The following is an 18,183-nucleotide window of genomic DNA, read 5'->3' as shown; positions in this document are numbered from 1 at the left end:
AACAACTATTTCAGTAAAAATCCCAACATCCTCACCACTATTTGCAATGTTAATCAGCTACCAGCCCTCCAAACACAACAGAAGCAGTAATTTACTTGTGACAGCACTAGCTCTTTAAAACACAACAATATATGCCCATTTAGTTATTACTTGCTCTCGAGCCTTCTCCAGTTGTTGAACAAGGTCCTCCCGTTCATGTGCTGCAAAGTGGCGAGCCCCAACTTCATCATCTCCAAGTCTTTGCTTTGCTATTGTCATTCGAAGGAGCTGACATTACAAAAACAGATTTGGTAAGCAAGAGAACACAGGCTATAGCATCACGGTACATTTGCATTAGGAAGAGCAAAGCTGTTACAGAATTCATCTCTTCTGGGCCAAACAGCTGGTATTATTTAAACCAGAGGGAATTTTCTGAGCTGAAGGCTCAATCTTGTTCTCAGTGAAAACTTCCAAACACGCAAATCATCAGTGGGAGCTGAATTAGCCCCTGCAACAATAGTCACCAGAGTACACAAAGATGAAAAACCAAATAAACACTGACACCTGATCAATGTTTTTAAGGAGCGACAGGATCTAATCCTGGTCAGACTAAAACTAGAGAATTCTCAGAAAGCCATTTTCGGATGTAAATCTTAGAACTCTCTGCAGCAGAGATCTCCTACTTAAGAATAAAAAGGCACAAAGTGGCTTGCTCAGCTTCATTTTCTGATACCACTTAAAACCCCACTGTGCCACATCAGTGCAGAATTTGCGTTAACAGCTGCTAATACATTTTCTTGTGCGTTATATTTTTCATCTACTCACAAAAGTTAATTAATTTTAACATGAATTAACAAAAAAATAAGCCAACAACAGAAAGACCTAGCCAAATGCTAAACAACTAATGAAGTCATGAACTTTGTGACTGCAGAAAACAGCCTGACTTGAATTAATACACAGTTATATTTGATATCCAAAGCAAAAAGCAACTAGCTTTTAAGAATCATGGAGCATTAAAATAACAGTCTATAAGGCATTCAGCATTTACAGTTGTTTATGCTGAGTAAAACAAGGCAAAAGTGTTGCCTCCCCATGGCCTCATTTATAGGAGCTTCACAGAGACTAGAGAAACCCACCACAATAACCAGCCTGACCTTCCCCGTATCTTTGACTGCACCAAGGAATTAATGTACATCATTATATTGCAGAGTTAGAAAAAAATCAATCTTCTGAAGTAGAAGATTGTACATTAAAATCTATCTTTGGTATTTATGGGATGCCAGTCACCATAGCTGCAATGTGCCAATTAAAATCCTGCTGATGCAAGACAGACTACCAAAATCATCCTTGCCACTTATTTCAGCTCCAGTTCAGTGCAAGTCACTGAAGCTAGTACAACTTGCTCTGATAGCACTTCACTTGTTCAGAGAAAGCTGTGCCCCCAAAAGTAACTGGTTTTGGCAAACTACATCTCCCTGTCCCCACAGGGAAAGTACAGACCACGGCACAGTAAGGCTGAAGAGATCCTAGGAGATGTAATTCCTATTAATTTCCTTATCAAAACAAGTCAATCAAAAAGGCAATTAGCAAATCCTGGAATGGCTTCATAGCTTTGGGATGTTATTTTTTTTTAACACTAAAAGGCTGATGAACAGAAGGTATAGTAATGTGCTTTAATTCATAGAATCATAGAATCATAGAATAGTAAGGGCTGGAAATGACCTTAAGATCATCTAGTTCCAACCCCCCTGCCATGGGCAGGGACACCTCCACTAAATCATGTCACCCAAGGCCCTGTCCAACCTGGCCTTGAACAGTGCCAGGGATGGAGCATTCACAACTTCCCTGCGCAACCCATTCCAGTGCCTCACCTCACTCACAGTAAAGAACTTCTTCCCTATATCCAATCTAAACTTCCCCTGTTTAAGTTTTAACCTGTTACCCATTGTCCTTTCACTACAGTCCCTAATAAATAGTCCATCCCCAGCATCCCTATAGACCCCCTTCAGATACTGGAAGGCTGCTATGAGGCCTCCATGCAGTCTTCTCTTCTCCAGGCTGAACAGCCCCAACCTCCTCAGCCTGTCTTCACACAGGAGGTGCTCCAGTCCCCTGATCATCCTTGTGGCCCTCCTTTGGACTTGTTCCCACAGTTCCATGTCCTTTTTATGTTGAGGACACCAGAACTGCACACAATACTCCAAGTGAGGTCTCACGAGAGCAGACTAAAGGGGCAGGATCACCTCCTTTGACCTGCTGGTCACGCTCCTTTTGATGCAGCCCAGGATACGGTTGGCTTTCTGGGCTGTGAGCACACACTGCCAGCTCATGTTCATTTTCTCATCAACCAGGACCCCCAAGTCCTTCTCCACAGGGCTGCTCTGAATCTGTTCTCTGCCCAACCTGTAGCTGTGTCTGGGATTGCTCTGACCCAGGTGCAGGACCTTGCACTTGCCGTGGTTAAACTTCATAATGTTGGCACCAGCCCAACTCACAAGCATGTCGAGGTCCCTCTGGATGGCATTCCTTCCCTCCAATGTATCAACCAAACCACACAGCTTGGTGTCATCGGCAAACTTGCTGAGGGCGCACTCAATCCCACTGCCTATGTCACCGACAAAGATGTTGAACAAATTCAGCTAGATTAATTCAATTTCTAGAATCTCTTGCTAGTGACAGAGGCAGTAAGAAACAAATGTAAGTAACATTTTGAGGACTTAATCTTGCTCAGAAAAACTGGAAATGGGAAGGGGAAAATCACTTTACTAATGCCTCCAGTGCCTGCAGCAGAGCAGAACTTCTGCATACGCTCGGCACCAGGCTGGGAACTGGATCAGAGCTGTGACTCATACACTATGAGCAGCTCTCCTCCAGCCCGGGAGGGGGTGACGCAGAAAATGCAATTATAACTTCAAGCAATTATTATTTGCAAGGTCAAAGAGTTTGCCAATGAAAGGAGAACTCTCAATTTACTACTGATTTTGAAACAAAGAGAACAATAAGGAAAAAAAGGTATGAAGTCTGATGAAAAGAATGCTTCAGGAATCCAAATTCAGCCAGTAAAAAGCGTTCTAAACATACATAAAGTAAAATACCAATCCATAAAACAACAGAGTGCTTCTTGCAGACAGTTGGCCAATCAGGGAGTTGACAGGGCAGAACAGGCCAAGTCCTTTAATTCTGCATTGCGAATGTTTCATGAGGAAGCACCACCTGCCATAAAAATCGCCCCTGAAAATGCTGTGACCCAAAGAGACACTAAGTGTTATGCCAGAGCATTAAGGGTTTATTTCACATATTAGTGCTTTGTTATAAACTTTATACACCTGCCCTCTGGCTGCTGTATTTTTATTTCAGTCATTCAGGAATCACTGAGGAAAAGAACGCTCAAGTTTATTTTGCAGCTAGAAAACAGGTTAACGCTATCCCTTGGGATTCTGTGAACAGCAGCCACAGCAGAGTGGATTTAAATTAATGGCACTTTATCAGAGATAGCTCCTGTTTGTCAAGAACCCATGGATTGTTAACCAAAACAATCCAGTGCTGCAAGCCACTAGTCTTTATTATTTTAATACCACAGCTTTTTCTTAATCAGTGTCCACTAAAATAATGATTTATAAAACAGCAACTCTGTAACAGCCCAACAATGCCCCAAATGGGCTTCACTGCAATAGCTGCTGTGCAGGCTAGGAGTCCACAAACAATGCCTGGGCCCAAGCTGTACATTCCTGACTCGCAATAAAACATGCAGAAGGGAAAGGGAAGCAAGCACAACCAGTAAATTCTTTGTGGAAGGAAGAAACCATTGTGCTTAGGCAGTCAGTGACAGCAACTGTCTTCACCACGGTGTCTACAAAATCTTAAAAAGTGGACCAGAACTATGCAAATTTGCTACTTTAAGTCCCAGTTCTGCCAAGACATATGCACCACATTTCACATTTCACACTGCTGCTGCAGGAATGATTGTCTGCCTTATAACAAACTGTCGGTAACACAGCAGCCATTATTTTCCATGCATCTTCTTCTTTCTTAGCACTGCCCTCGACAGCTTACAAAACCATTTATTTGTGTGGGTAGGCATTCAACTGAAGGTAACTGAGTCATCTACTCTTCCAGAAGCCTCTAGCTTCTCTTACACTTTCTATTTTTACCCTTTTACAAGAGAGAATTAGATTTCCTAACTATCTTCTCCTAAGTTTCAGTAATTGTTCTCCAAGCACGGCTGCCAGAACATTAGGAAGAAAAAAGGTTTACAAATAACTATCATAAACACAGAATAGTCTTCATAGTGTCAGAGTTGATAAGAGATTGTGATCAATCATAAAAATAAATAGTCTTAGGTATCTGTTGGTGGAGCGCTGCAGTCTACTGCTGTATTTCTCAAACTGCAGCAACAAATCCTTCCAGAAACTGCCTGAAAAAAAATTATCAGTGCCCACAGAATTCTAGTTGAAATTAAAGGAAAAAACCAATCCAGTTAAGCCAAATGCAAGTAATTTGTTATTGCTAACTAATGGCATACTTCATGTGATTTCAACACGTAAAATGTCACTAGTTTAAGGTCTTCTTGCTAATCCAAGTGACTGTATCCTACTAGCAGCAAACACTAAAGTCAAGGCATCAAAACATTCCCTTATTAATAAGAGCTAATGTGTGATATTTAAAGGGTTTTTTTTCTTTTTTGGTCCTACAAAGCTCTTGCCACCCAGTGACAAAGCCTGTATGAGTCACCCCTGCTCAGACACAGGCAGAATTGTTCATCCATAAGCAGCTTCACTTGCTGCAAAAGCAGCTGTTTGTTCATCTCTTGCCAGAAGTAAGGTTGACGTAGACCAGCTGGGCATGATGCCCTCCCTCACTCTGGAAAAAGCAGAGAGAAGAATGCAGGGGGAAAATGTAAGAACAAGCAAATTATTATAGTTCTTTGTTTTTGTATATACCATGCATTATCTGGACTCCAGTGCCTGAAGTAACCCAGCTGCCAGTACAGGAGAACTGATGAGCAGAACAGAATGGCTTCGGGAACAAGCCTAGAATTTTATCACGGAAGCTAGGAGGAAGCAAAATCTGACACAGGAGGAGCGTGTTAAATCCCTCAGAGAGACAGCAATGCTTTTTTAGGCACTTCAATACCCAGCAACCTGACTAAAATAAGCTCTATTTCTCATTTACTAGGAAAGTGAAGAATGTGTTCCAAAAATGAAAATCCTAGTCTAAATTAATCCCTGTCTGATGCTGTCCTTTCCTCCCCCTCTTTATTTAGTGATGCACTATTCTGCACCTTTAGGAAAGAGGCATGGTGGGCAGAATACCTGTTTTTGTATTTTTCCAGTCATTGTGAGGATTATGATTTTAAATTCATGCTGAGAATACAGATGTTACAAAGATGACCAGCTAATATCAAGTGAACCCACAGAGGCAAATCTAAACAAAGCCAGTTCAAGCACAGAAAAGTAGGCTCTGTGTCACCTAGACTATATTGTTATAAGCAACTGGAATAGGTACATAACCTTGATATTTAAATATGCCATAGTTTTACTACCTTTGTGTTCTGTTTGTACTTACAAACCCTTGTTATCTGTTCAGGACTGGCTTGGGAAAGGCTGTATGGCATAATATTGGTACTGAAGAACTGCAAGGCACTGTCTTCTACACTGTAATATAGTTGAAACAATAACATGCAAATGAAAAGAAACACTGAGAAAGCTGGTCTTTGAAGACTTGAGCAAGTGACAGTGAATGCTGTGCATGCTACAAATTCAGGTCTTCCTTGACCCTTTCCCAGCTCCCTACACACCTTCAAGGTAGTCTTTTGTGATAAATAATGAATAAAACTTCATTACCACGATATACTTCAGTTTAAAATAAAATAAGTAAAATTTACTTAAATGGAAAAAAAAACAAAAACAAAACAAACATCTGAAGAATTAAAAGCTGCATCATTTTTATTCACATTTTTAAATCCAGGAACTTTAAGCTGTAGTTGAGGGAGGAAAGTTATCATTCATTATTTGTTTCATTTTTTACTTCGTTAACCATCTTGACTCTCAAATTCAATCTCTCACTAGTTCTGAATGTACTTTTGCATATAGCTCCAGCTGTGAATGTTACACACATTTGGCTTGAGTTTAAATATTTCAATTAACAGAGACAACAGGAGTTTGATTAATACCAAATGGCAGATTTTGAGCAATGTTCCATATAACTCGCTAAATTTAGCAATAAAATATATTGGTTATGTAAGCGTAATAGGATGAGAGCTTAATACAAAGCTCACTGTATATGTGATCAACTCCTCCATATTTCTGAAGGGAAGAATTATGCCTCCTCTGGTTTTACAATCTACTAAAATCTTGCATTTTCATTGACAAAAAAATAATTATCGCATGATGAAGACAACATGTTTATCTGTACTTATTTGTAAGAGGAAATACCACTAATAAATTGTATTAAAAAGAGAAAGAATGTCTGAGAGCATTAAAGGAAGGCTAGGTACAAAATACGTACCTAAAGACAATGGAGCAAAAGCAGCATACAAAAATAATAAACTGCACTTACTCGTATCCTGTACAAGCTTCTTTTGTTCTACTGTTTTGAGTATTTACTGTAATCAAAGTATTCTAGAAGTTCTGTTACCCATTGTTTCATTTGTTTTCCTAAGAAGTAGATACAAAACTCCAACCCAGTTTGCACATTCCATGCCGTTTACTGATAACAAAAGTTATAATACCTTATTGTCCCCTTGTACTTCTCCCAGTCTCTGCTGAAGCTCTCTAATCTCTTCTCCAAGCTGCTTGTTTCGATCTTGAGCCTCACTCAGTAGTTGAGCAAGATTTGCCTAGAAAATAGTAAATATCAGTCAGAAGTTAGTGCCTATGGAGAGAAGTGCAAGTGGTGATTGAGAAGAAACCCTAGGCTTACTTCTTATCTGCCAACAATCTTTACTTTTATTGTTGTTGGTACCCGGACTTCATGCTTTATTAGAGAAATAACAACAAAAGTCACCAGGGTTCCTATAATAGTAGGAAAGACATACAGCATGTGTGCATGCACACTCCCAGAACAGCACACAAACCCCAAACAAGACAAAGGGGAAACATCCATGCTAGTTCTGGTATCTTGGTATCTTGGCTGGGGGGAAAAGCAAAATACAGAGTACTTTGATAATATTTATACAAAGTTGCCAAAATAATAGTTTTAAACGTGCATATAATTAGACAAAAGCCACAGCTGAGAAATAATTGTTACATAATTAAACTCCCTTACAGTGCTTAGAGCAGACTCCCAGCCAGTAAAGAGGATGCCAGCCAGAGTCCCTACCCCTATATGGTGCTGTACCATGGATATCTAGTAGCACAAAGCTTCAAATGTGATGTTAGCTACTATGTAGATATCCAGAAAAATAAAGGTGAAAGCTAGAGATTAATAAACAAACCCTCCCCCCCACTCCCCCCCATCCCCCCCCCCCCAAATAATCCAGGTCAAAAGCTACCATAGACATTAACCTATTGAGTTAGGATGGCAAGGGGTCTAGACTATAATTTTACAATTAAATTCCAACACTTTGATGGCTAACAAAAAAAAAACCAAATGCAATCACCTCCTTTCCTATCTATGATATCTTAAAATATCATAGTAAATACTACAGATAAATTGATTGTATTTTATCCTAAAAATATCTCATGAATACACAAACATTGACCCAGCATAGGAAGAGCCTACCACTGATATCTCTTCAGGGAGATAATCACAGTGGCTAATGTGCAGCCTTTCAAGACATTGCCTATGGACAGCTATGTGTGTCATCCATTGCCATAAATCTGAAGAGTATGAAAAGAAATGAAAAAAGAATTTTCAGATCTTCTAAGCATGACTTTGTAAAGCCCCACAAGTGAATATTTCTAAGCTATGGACTCCTTGGGTTTGAGGTCAATACATCAACTGATTGTTCCCAGCCTTTTCCTGATATTTTAGGTTCAGGTTTAGATTCCCTACTTGCTGTGCTTCTCTTTCAACTATCCCATTTCTCTATTTTGATCTCTCTCTTCCTTTTTCAGTCCTGCTCTTATACCCAGTCATTCTCAGTACCACTTGACAGTCTCATAGGATGTTTTTGTGAGGTTTACATTTAAAATGAGGCATCTAATAGCCATTCCTGCAATTTTTCCCCTTATTTACTAACAGCTGCTATTTCAACACGTCCTGTTTTATAATTGAAAGAACCAGTAACATGAATATATTAACATGAATATTAACATGCATATATCTATGTGTGTATCTGGGCATTTGCAAGATGAGACTACTAAACTATTAGACTATCATCAACTGGAACTTTGGTATGCTACTATATGATGACACTGGCTTCAAATTCCCACTGGTCTAAACCAACAATAGCTTCAAACTTTAAGCAGGAAAAATAACTTGAGAAACTGTAATCCTATCTGATGAACAACAAGCCTAATTCACTGCTACAAGCTTCTGTACTTCTGGTGCTTCAAGCTCAAAAGTTCAGAAGAAAATAAGGTAAGTTTCCCACAGTTTTGGAACAGATTAAAGTATTTTTTAAACTACTGATAAACCTAAAGACTGCAAATAAATAATTTGGGAAAATAATGTAATAGCAAAAAATGTAAACAGCCAATTATAGGGCCAAAATTAAGCTGCCTCTAGTTTTGTTTTCAAGACAGCAACCATTCAAGCAGTGCAAAAGGTTCTTCAAGTGTGCTTTGGTGTACTGAGTTCATTTTTTAGTACATGTTCAACAAATTGTAATATTCATATACTGAATCAATCAAGGAGTTTCAGAACACAGTCAATCAACGGTTTTGAGAGGTACTTCTTAATGGCTGCTTAAAAGAAAGAAAACAAGTAACCTGTTTGCAGGAAATTGTATTTAAACTGAAGTACCTGATCAGATGCCTTTTTGTTAAAAAAAGGTGACTTTCAGTAAAGAAACTCAGTCAAAAAGAACATGATTTGCACAAACCTTTCTGAAACGATTCAACTTATAAAGTCCCTTTTTATGATGAATTTGAACAACTCCTAATGCAATAGCACATGTAATTTCAACACCTGGGAAGAACTCAAACTCACTAATCAGTGTTTACAGCCATACCACCAGGACTCTAGCAGTCTGTAGTCAAAACCCAGCTCTCGGCAACCGCAGAAAAGGCATTACCATGCCTGTACTAAATCTTCCTGCTCAAATTTATTTCCTTTAAAACCATTTCTCTGGGATTGCAATTCTATGCTGAATTTTATTTGTCAGTCATATAAATGACTTAATGTGACAAAAACCTTTATATTCGAGATACTGATTTTGGAGGGAACATTAAACAGAGAATTTTAGATACCAAAAAAAAAAAACAACCCAGCCTCATTTAAGCATTCTAAGAGCATTACAATGAGCTAAAAACAGAATAACTCCTTAACGTAAAGCTTCCATTATACTTCTGTTAAACTAAAACAAGCAAGCTATGTCACAGAAGTAGTCTCCAGTAATTATTCATTTCCCTGGCTTAGAGGTTCCATACAACATATAATTTAGATTGTTCCAAGTTTTAAAGGTTTTGGCAAGACCTCATTAAAGCCCTTGTTTGAATATGGGTAAAGGGAGAAATACTGGATTTTCAAAAGTGCTCTAGTGGGCTTAAAGGGAACTAGCCAAGAAGACATGGTGAACGACACCTGGACTTTGTACCATTTCTTTGTCATAGCTAAGAAAACATACCATATGGCTGAAAGATGATAAAACTAACAATGGAAGACTGGCTTCGTGAATCTGTAAGCATGTATTTTTTTGAGGAGAGGGGAGCAATCTATGCAAGGAGAATGGCAATTCATTTTTCCACCTGACAATTTCTTTTCAATATTCATAGAACAAACACAGAATTATCTTAGCAATTCAAGACAAGTTATTTCAGCTGACAATAAAGCCTGTATCATTTACCTGTGCAACAGAGACAGTCTGAAGATCAGCCAAATTCATCTTCTCTAGACTCTATTTCTTCAACAGTTTCTTTTGATTCTAGTTGAAGCCTTAAAGACTCCTGTAACTGTCACAGACTTTACTTCTTTCACTCACAGTATTCAAAACTAACTCCAAAGTACTGAGGAAGAGAGATTTCTGAACTGTGGGTAATGGGAGGGGAAGACTCAGAGGTCTATACATTTCTGCTGCTTTATTTTGCTTCCGCAACAACCCACAGCAGTGGAAACTGTTTCTCCTACCCTCTCACAATGCAACTGTTTGTAATACTAAATAACAGTGCTTCACTGGAGTCTGATTAACTGCCTGGTATCACAGCCTTTATAGAGCTCTGTCCACCTCTGGCAACGTTCAGTTTCCAGCAGATATTCTTGAGCATCTGCAGCATGAAAAGCTATTTTTTTTTACATCCAACTGTCATGGAAGCTTGCATGTATCACAGAATCACAGAATATTTCATATTGCAAGGGACCCATAAGGATCAGGGAGTCCTGCCTCCTGCATGACCAGCTAAAACTAAACTGTATGACCAGGAGGGTTGCCTATAGACACTTCTTGAACTCTGACAGGCTTGGTGCCATGACCATCTTCCTGGGGAGCCTGTGCAAGTGACCAACCATCCTCGCAGTGAAGTATGACTTGGCACAGTCCAAACCTTCACTGCAGTACTACACTTAAGAAGCTGCACCCGTATTGTTTTTTCCTCTGACCAAAATCAAGCACAACCATAGCCAACGATCCCACTAGAAGCTAAGAAGAAAGAAGAAAAAGACTGACGTGAGGGTGCCAAGTGGGAAGGGCCTACCTTTCTTAAATAAGGGGGAAAACAGCACCATAAATCAGAATAGACAAGAAAGTGAAAGATTCAGTGGGATGGAAGCACAGACCTCACCCTTTTTCACTTAGACTTCCTTAGTCTAGCCTTCTACTTAGACATTTGCAAGAATGTGTTTGGGATAGAAGGTGAAACAGAACTTTACTTCCAGCTACAGATGAGCATCTGAAACCACTGATGAAAATACCTATAAGTATTTATTAGCATTAGCCAGCGAATACCTGTCAGACAGCAACAGTTCTTTGCTCACTATTGACCAATGACCCAAGAAGGGAACATATTTTCCAACAGGGAAAATAAAAAGTAACTCCAAATACTCATCCCTGGCATTATGCACTACACTTGAATTTGGCTCCTTTAACAATTTTGCAAATCTAGCTACACATACACACAGTGTTATTTTTCTTCACACCACTTTAAAAATGATGGATAGTAACACAGACTTTAATATAGCTCTCAATTCTCTTGCACATAAATCTTATCCAACATTAAAAATACAAAAAAGAGAAAGTTAAAAAACCAGGACTTTCTGCCTTTAGATACTGCCTGAAAAAGTAATTTGGTGATGGAAGAAGAAAAGGAAACTTCCAACATAACCTTCCAGTTTAAAAATATTTTTAAACACAAACAAGCATTTCTATACTGCAGTTTACAGTCATTTATTTTAAGTTTCTTTCAGCCACACCTTCAAACAAAGAAGAACATCGAATTATAGGGCTGACAGAAAAAAAGTTGGATGAAACATTAAGCGCACTTGATGGGTGTGACTGATAGCAAATTTAATTGCGGTTTCTCCTCCAATGCATTCATATGATTGCAATGGCTGAATTAATATGGAAAAACCTGCTTTGCTTACCAACTACCACTGTTCACTTCAAGGTGCAAGAACTGATATCCTCCCCCAGCAATAGCTTCCTTATGATAAAAAGCAAAAATCATTATATTTTTTTCTTTAAGTTGAAGAACCATGTAGAGAAGACTTCTGAAATTATAGGTCCTGGGCATACTAAACAAAATACGCTTAAACTGGGTCATATTTCCCACAGAAAAACACCAGCAAAAAATCAAAGCTTTGCCAAGCAGTCACTTGACATAAAACATTAGAGGAAGAAGAAAATCCTCTCCTCCGAGTATCTGCCACGCTGAAAACCAGGCAAGAATCCCTTTGCAGAAGTACACCAGCCAAAACCTGACAAGGCTCTGCAAAACAAGACAGACTCACTTGCATTCACGTACCTTCGAGGCACTCAGCAATCAGAATTTTTATAGAGCTGATTAACAGAACCAAAAAGCCAGTCTAGCAGTAGACATATAAAATGGATACTTTTCCCTCCCTTTCAATGTGTTTTCTGTGTATTAGATTAGCAGTGTTGTACAGGACCAAACATCTCCCAGCTGGACCTATGGCATTTGCCGAAGGCTGGCAAACAAGATAAGGTTAACATCAACTACAGACTTCTTTATGAGGCCAGATTTTGCAAAGCAACTTGTTAACACACATTATAAGCAGCTACTGAGGGTGTCAGCATGAACTACCCATATCATGAGAACAATTACTTGGCAGAAATTCCTTCCCTGTGAATGTTCAGTAAAGTACTTCAGTCCCCCCATACTTCCTATAGGCATCAAGTTTTTGTTGAGAGCAGAAGAACGCAGTCAAAGAGAAACTATTTATTTGTACTTATACAAAGACTACTATACTACAGTTGAAGAAAAGACTGTATCATTGGCTTGTTTTATCAGAAATATTTTAGCTGCTTAGAGATCCTAAGAACAACTTAAAAATTTGAGATAATGCACAAAACCAACCAAAATCCCTTAAACATTTACAGCGTTGTGACTAACAGTGTATTTTTCGACAGTGTTTAGGTGAAGAGGTGTGGACAAGTGTTGCTATTCCATTAAGGTAAGACATAGCAAGCACAGAAGAGGTTGTTGTACACATCAGGTCTGAACAGCACTCCAAATTTAAAGAGGGACTATCACATCTAGTAGAATCAGCATTTCTGCTCTCCTAACCTCATGTTTACTGCAGAACCTATGTGGTGAAGAAACAAGTGTCACTTCTCAAAGTATGACTCTTAGGGGCTAAGTTCTGTATACTACCTGCTCCTACCAATGGAACAGCCAATTTCAGTGCAGCAACCCGTCTCTTCATCAGCTATGCTCTCAGAGCAGGCACAGCTTGAAGTCCATGAGAATATTGCTTTCTGATGTGCTCCAAGAGCAAATGATGTCACTGTTTTCCACCTGCTACCTCATATTATGGGAGTCAAACACACGCACCTACAAACCAGAGCAAACCACATAGGTCTAAGTTTGGCACGTGCATAATATTTTTCATCTTCAAACCCTCTGAAGACAGGAGGAAATCACATTAATCTTCACAGCGCTCTTGTGAGATAAACACAAAATGATTGCTTACCCTGCAGTGTATTTTATCTGCAGATTTTATCTCATAGGACTCTGAATACAGCTTTTGTGCCTTAGCACAAGACTAGCAAAACTTCCCAAATTTATTAATTAACAAGAAATACTCACACTAGCCATTTTTTCTGATGCCGTCAAAACCAGTCATAAGGTAATCCCTGGAGTTTGTTTCGCAAGTGAGTTGTGATAGTCGAGTACATTAAGCTACAAGCTTGAAGTGGAAGTGAAAGGATCAAACTGTGTTTATTTGCGGTATGTCACAACATTCTCCTGCCTGGAACCTCTGGTTCATCTCATATTTTGCTTGCCCCAAAATGCCACACTTATGAACTTACTAGAAGTAGTCAAGCTCTCCAACCAGCATCTCGGTTAAGTGTGTAATGTGTGATGCTAATGACCACTGAAGCAGTCAGAGTCTTCATCTGAATGAAGCACTCTGGGACACCTACAGAGAACTGTAACAGTTAAGAACCACAATCTTCAGGAAAGATGAACACAAGTTTTCTGGTAAGACTTTTTGCCTGGCTAAAAGAGTAGCTATCAAGCTGTGCTCTATACTGGGACTATATCATCAAGATGTTCTAAGGCTCATTATTAAGACCCTCAAAGAGGGTTCTATGACCATGGGACCCTCTCTAAGGCTCAACAGCTGCTTGGAAGATACAAGATCCATTTGACTACATGAGGTTAACGTATCTTTGCCAATAGGCCAGTCAACTTCATAAGGAGAAATTTATTTTAGAAAATAAGGAGGAGGGAACAAGGAGACTTGGGATAGAGTAGGCAAGCCAAGAGCCTGGGATGATGGGAAAAGAAACAACATAGCAGTTGGACAGTTTGGACAGAAGGATTGGATGAGTTGATCTCAACAGCTGCCTTCCCACCTCAACCATTCTGTGATCTTGTGATGTTTAGTTCCATTTAGTTTAATTCCTCATACATTTGAAATACAAATATAAGCCTTCACCAGTTAACATATGCATTGCGGCTTTATTTTTGACAATCAGCCCCCCTGCAAACCCATTACCTTCAACTGAATGGTCTCACTGAGATCAAATTAGGCAAAACATATTTATGACTGTGGCCCAGCATGGTCATTTTCCTAAGCATGCATTTTACTTCACTTCTGTTTATTCAAAATATCTCATTTGTATTAAAAGAACTTCCATTTCATATAGAAGGTCAAAGGATTTATCAATCATCTGTTATTTCAACAACAAAGGTTCTCCCAAACTGAAGGTATACTGAAAATTTAAGCAATGTAGATGAAAATAATAGTATAAATCAAGCTAGAAATCCCACCTATGATTGTAAGTTTCCCAGCATGTCAACACTGTCCAACAGATATCCACTATCTGTCTGCCAATGTCATTAAAATATTCTGTATCACAGCAAATGCATACAAATGCACACCATTGCAGAACGGTAAAATGTCTGTTTATATAGGATGCACAACAGAGGCTCTCTAGACAGAGCAACTCAGAAAGGGGAGTGTCTATTGTTTACCACTCCCAGTGAATTTTAACGTCAAAATCAGCTCTTCATTATTCCCATCCTCCTGACATATTTCACCCTTCCATCACCTATCCAAAAATTACCCTATACCTGACACCCACAACACATTCTAAAACTACCTTCAACTGCAGCATTTAATTGTCAATGTTTGGTAAGAGGGGCCAGGAAAGCACCTGACAGCTCACAGGCTGTGATAACAACACTAATGGTAAAACACCTACTGCAGGAAAAGAGATGTCGGTAGCACAGTTTCTCATTTCCTGTTCTAGTCAGTTGGCAGATGGTGATACACGTGGAGCAATCTTTGGATAGAATCATCACAGAACTGCTTAGGTTGGAAAAGACATTCAAAATCATCGAGTCCAAACGGATTTTGTCAGAAATTGGTACCACTGCACACACAGCTTTGAGAGGGATAACACTGCAGAGCAGTGCATGTTGAGATACCTGTAAGTAACATCAGTTTTGCAAAACCAGGTTCTGAGTTAACTGCTTGCTGATACAGGATATGAAAATTCTCTGTTGCAAAACAGGGAGAGAAGGCACGGTGTGGGAAACAAGATCTTTTAAGAAGTCACAAAGCATAATTGATAATTATGCAGGTGGAAAATGAAGACATAAAAGAGAAGAAAGTAGCAATTCAAACCCACCTACTATCTCTAAGGTTCTAGATTACAATTTCAACAATAATTTCTCAGTTCTGGTAAAGAAAGATAACAGCAAATTGTTCACCATGTTTTCAGCTCATTTCTGACTGTGAAAACAGCATGTCCTTTTTCCATCACACAGAATTCATTACAGGATTAGGGTCACTCTTTTCATGAAGTGACTGAGGTCAGAAATTTCTCCTAGCAGGCAACAAGGCTTCCGGGCAAAAAGGAATTGTAAAAAAATGCAGAGGAGCATAGAAAACTTCACTCTTTCTTAGGTGATAAAATGCTAAGATACATACATACAGTAATAATGGGAAAACATTAGTAACTTGATTTCATTATTCTTTGATGCATTTCTCAAAGCAAAACTATACTCTTCTTCAGAAAGGTTGCCCTAACTATGCCAGATTATCCACCTTGATGCTACAGACACACTTCTCAGGAAAATGAAAACTGAAGAAGTGCAATAACAGCCTAAAGTATATATTGTCCTCGGGGGAGACCCATAAATGACCCCATCTGAGAAAAAGATTTTCTTTCTTTCACTGTTACGTAGCATGAATACATAACTTCCTCAGGGAAAAAAAAAACAAAACTAAACTAAACCAAAAATCCTCCCTCCTAGTTAGATCATTAAATGGGTTTCCCAGTACTTATCATAGTATCATAGAATGGTTAGGGTTGGAAAGGACCTTAAGATCATCTAGTTCCAATCCCCCTGCCATGGGCAGGGATGCCTCACTTACCATGGTAAGATTTGCCAAAACTTAATATAACCACAGCTGCTGAATTTAGACTAAATTTTGCTAGCATTACAGAAACAAGTGTCAGATTTATTTGTTTTGAAAGACAGACGATGAATTAGAACAACATCTATAGGATGGAAAATCTCCCTTCCTACTTATTTCTGTAATGACCCATGTACTGCAATTGTTGGGTTTTTTTTCATTTTAATTGTATACAGCTCCACTTTTATTAGTCAGAATGCATAAACTTATATCTGGTCATAAATTTTTATTGGTTGTTGAAATAACAGGCTTTCAAATAAATTATGCTAAATAATGAGGAAGTTAAATGATTCTACACTGAGCCACCAACTTCTTGGCAGCCATTTGTTTAAGTGCCTGAAGGAGTAATTATATTGCCTTTGAAAGTTAAGTTTAAAACAAGAAAAATGCTAAGCCCCTAATATGTTAAAAATAGTAAGAACAACATGCAAACTCCCAGAGAAAGGATGATGAGTAAAACTTCGGATCCATAAGAGAATGCAATGACCGTGTTTTAAATAGACTTTCAGGACTAGCAACTACAGTAACAATTTTTGTTGGTTTGGGCTGTTCCCCTCTTCCTGCTCACACACTGTGTTTTGGGTGCCATTTTTCTCTAGAAATGAAGATAATTTTAAGATGTGACAACCAATACTCCACAACAGGGGGACACTACCTGGATCTCTGGGAACAAAGAAAACCACAAGTGAGCAGCAAAAAGGTTTTTCAGTGAAAGCATAAAATGCAATTACCATTGTTCTTACCATTTATAACTCATAGAGCACAACCGACCTGAGGGAGTACCTAATGGAAAATAGTACTCACAACAATAAATTAACAATTATGGAATGCAGACAATGCATTCCCAGATAGCTTTTAAGTATGAAAAGTCCTGTCATGAACCCATTCTAGGACTCAATACCAGGATAAACAATGAGGGCAGCAATCTCAAGTGGCTGTATTCTGACCAATTTCAGTCTCAGGTGAATATAAAAGCAACAGCCATATATTTAAATTAATGATAGCTCAGATATTTCACAATAAAACACGTTTAGACAAAAAGCACAAGAAGCCACAGTTTAAAAACTGAGGCCTTCAGACAGAAATGCTTGATCTTCACCAGAATTCTTAGTTAACATTTTCACACTTTTGCCAAGTAATTCTGTAGCAGATAAATAATATCAACTGAAAAATAAATCCTACCTGCTTCCTCTTCTCAGGTGGAAGGGATGGATCTCCATCCTACAAATAAATGGACATATTTTATTGGCAACTTATTTCTGAAGCCAGCAACCATATTAACTTTCTGGATTCAATTTTAAAACATAATTAAACTAAAAGGTTTAAAATTATTTCTAAAATACTGCATTTTGATTAATACTAGTAGTATTAATTTCAACACAAAAAGCCCTCTAAGGCTGAAGATTTGTTTATGTTTCTAGAACAGCAGGTCATTACAAATTTATGTTGCATTATTTTTCATAACGGTACATTAAGTTGCTGTGGAATAATAATACTGCAGTCAGTTTTTAAATAGAATTATGACTGAAACTAATTTCCTCAGATCACGCACTGTCTTTCTGTGTCTTATGTAACAGGCACTACCTCATCAGTGTGGAACAAATGAGTAATAATATGATCACAACTGTACAACTGCAGGACTACTGTAAACAAGCACCTTCACATTTTTGCAGCAGTCATTATGGACTTCTTTCCAATTCTGTGAGGTTAACCCATGTCCCCCAGTTATACAGTATTCATAAAGAACAACCTACAATCAGCTCCCGATACTTCTTTTTCAGAGACTGATGTCTTTCCCGCAACTGGTTGGCCATAAGCTTGTACTGGTCTCTTTCTTGTTGACAGGTATCCAACTCCTTGGATAGGATTAGCAACGCCTCCTTTTTGCTTTCAAGCTTCCTTTTGCACACCAGATACTGCAGAATAGAAAAAAACCCACGTAATTGTAACAAGCTATTTCAACTCCAGCCAGTACTGGATTTGAGAGGCTCAAAT

General features: G+C 38.6%; 1 protein-coding gene across 4 annotated transcripts in view; it reads right to left on the bottom strand.

The window, feature by feature from the left end:
* CCDC149 (coiled-coil domain containing 149) overlaps positions 1-18,183 on the bottom strand; it is a 50,830-nt gene that overhangs the window by 22,737 nt on the left and 9,910 nt on the right. For all 4 annotated transcript variants that reach the window (XM_057405617.1, XM_057405618.1, XM_057405619.1 and 1 more), the window contains exons 2-5: positions 17,943-18,104; positions 17,371-17,409; positions 6,710-6,817; positions 151-267 (exon numbers count right to left, since the gene is read on the bottom strand). In XM_057405617.1, the coding sequence (XP_057261600.1) occupies positions 151-267; positions 6,710-6,817; positions 17,371-17,409; positions 17,943-18,104 (426 nt within the window). The remainder of the gene's footprint in view (positions 1-150; positions 268-6,709; positions 6,818-17,370; positions 17,410-17,942; positions 18,105-18,183) is intronic.

Source organism: Pezoporus wallicus, unplaced genomic scaffold (genome assembly GCF_028554395.1).
Source record: "Pezoporus wallicus isolate ANWC-B61680 ecotype Strahan unplaced genomic scaffold, APGP_CSIRO_Pwel_v1 contig_642, whole genome shotgun sequence".
Lineage (NCBI taxonomy): Eukaryota > Metazoa > Chordata > Aves > Psittaciformes > Psittacidae > Pezoporus > Pezoporus wallicus.
Note: the sequence above shows the minus strand (reverse complement) of the source record. Positions and strands in the feature narration are given on the sequence as shown.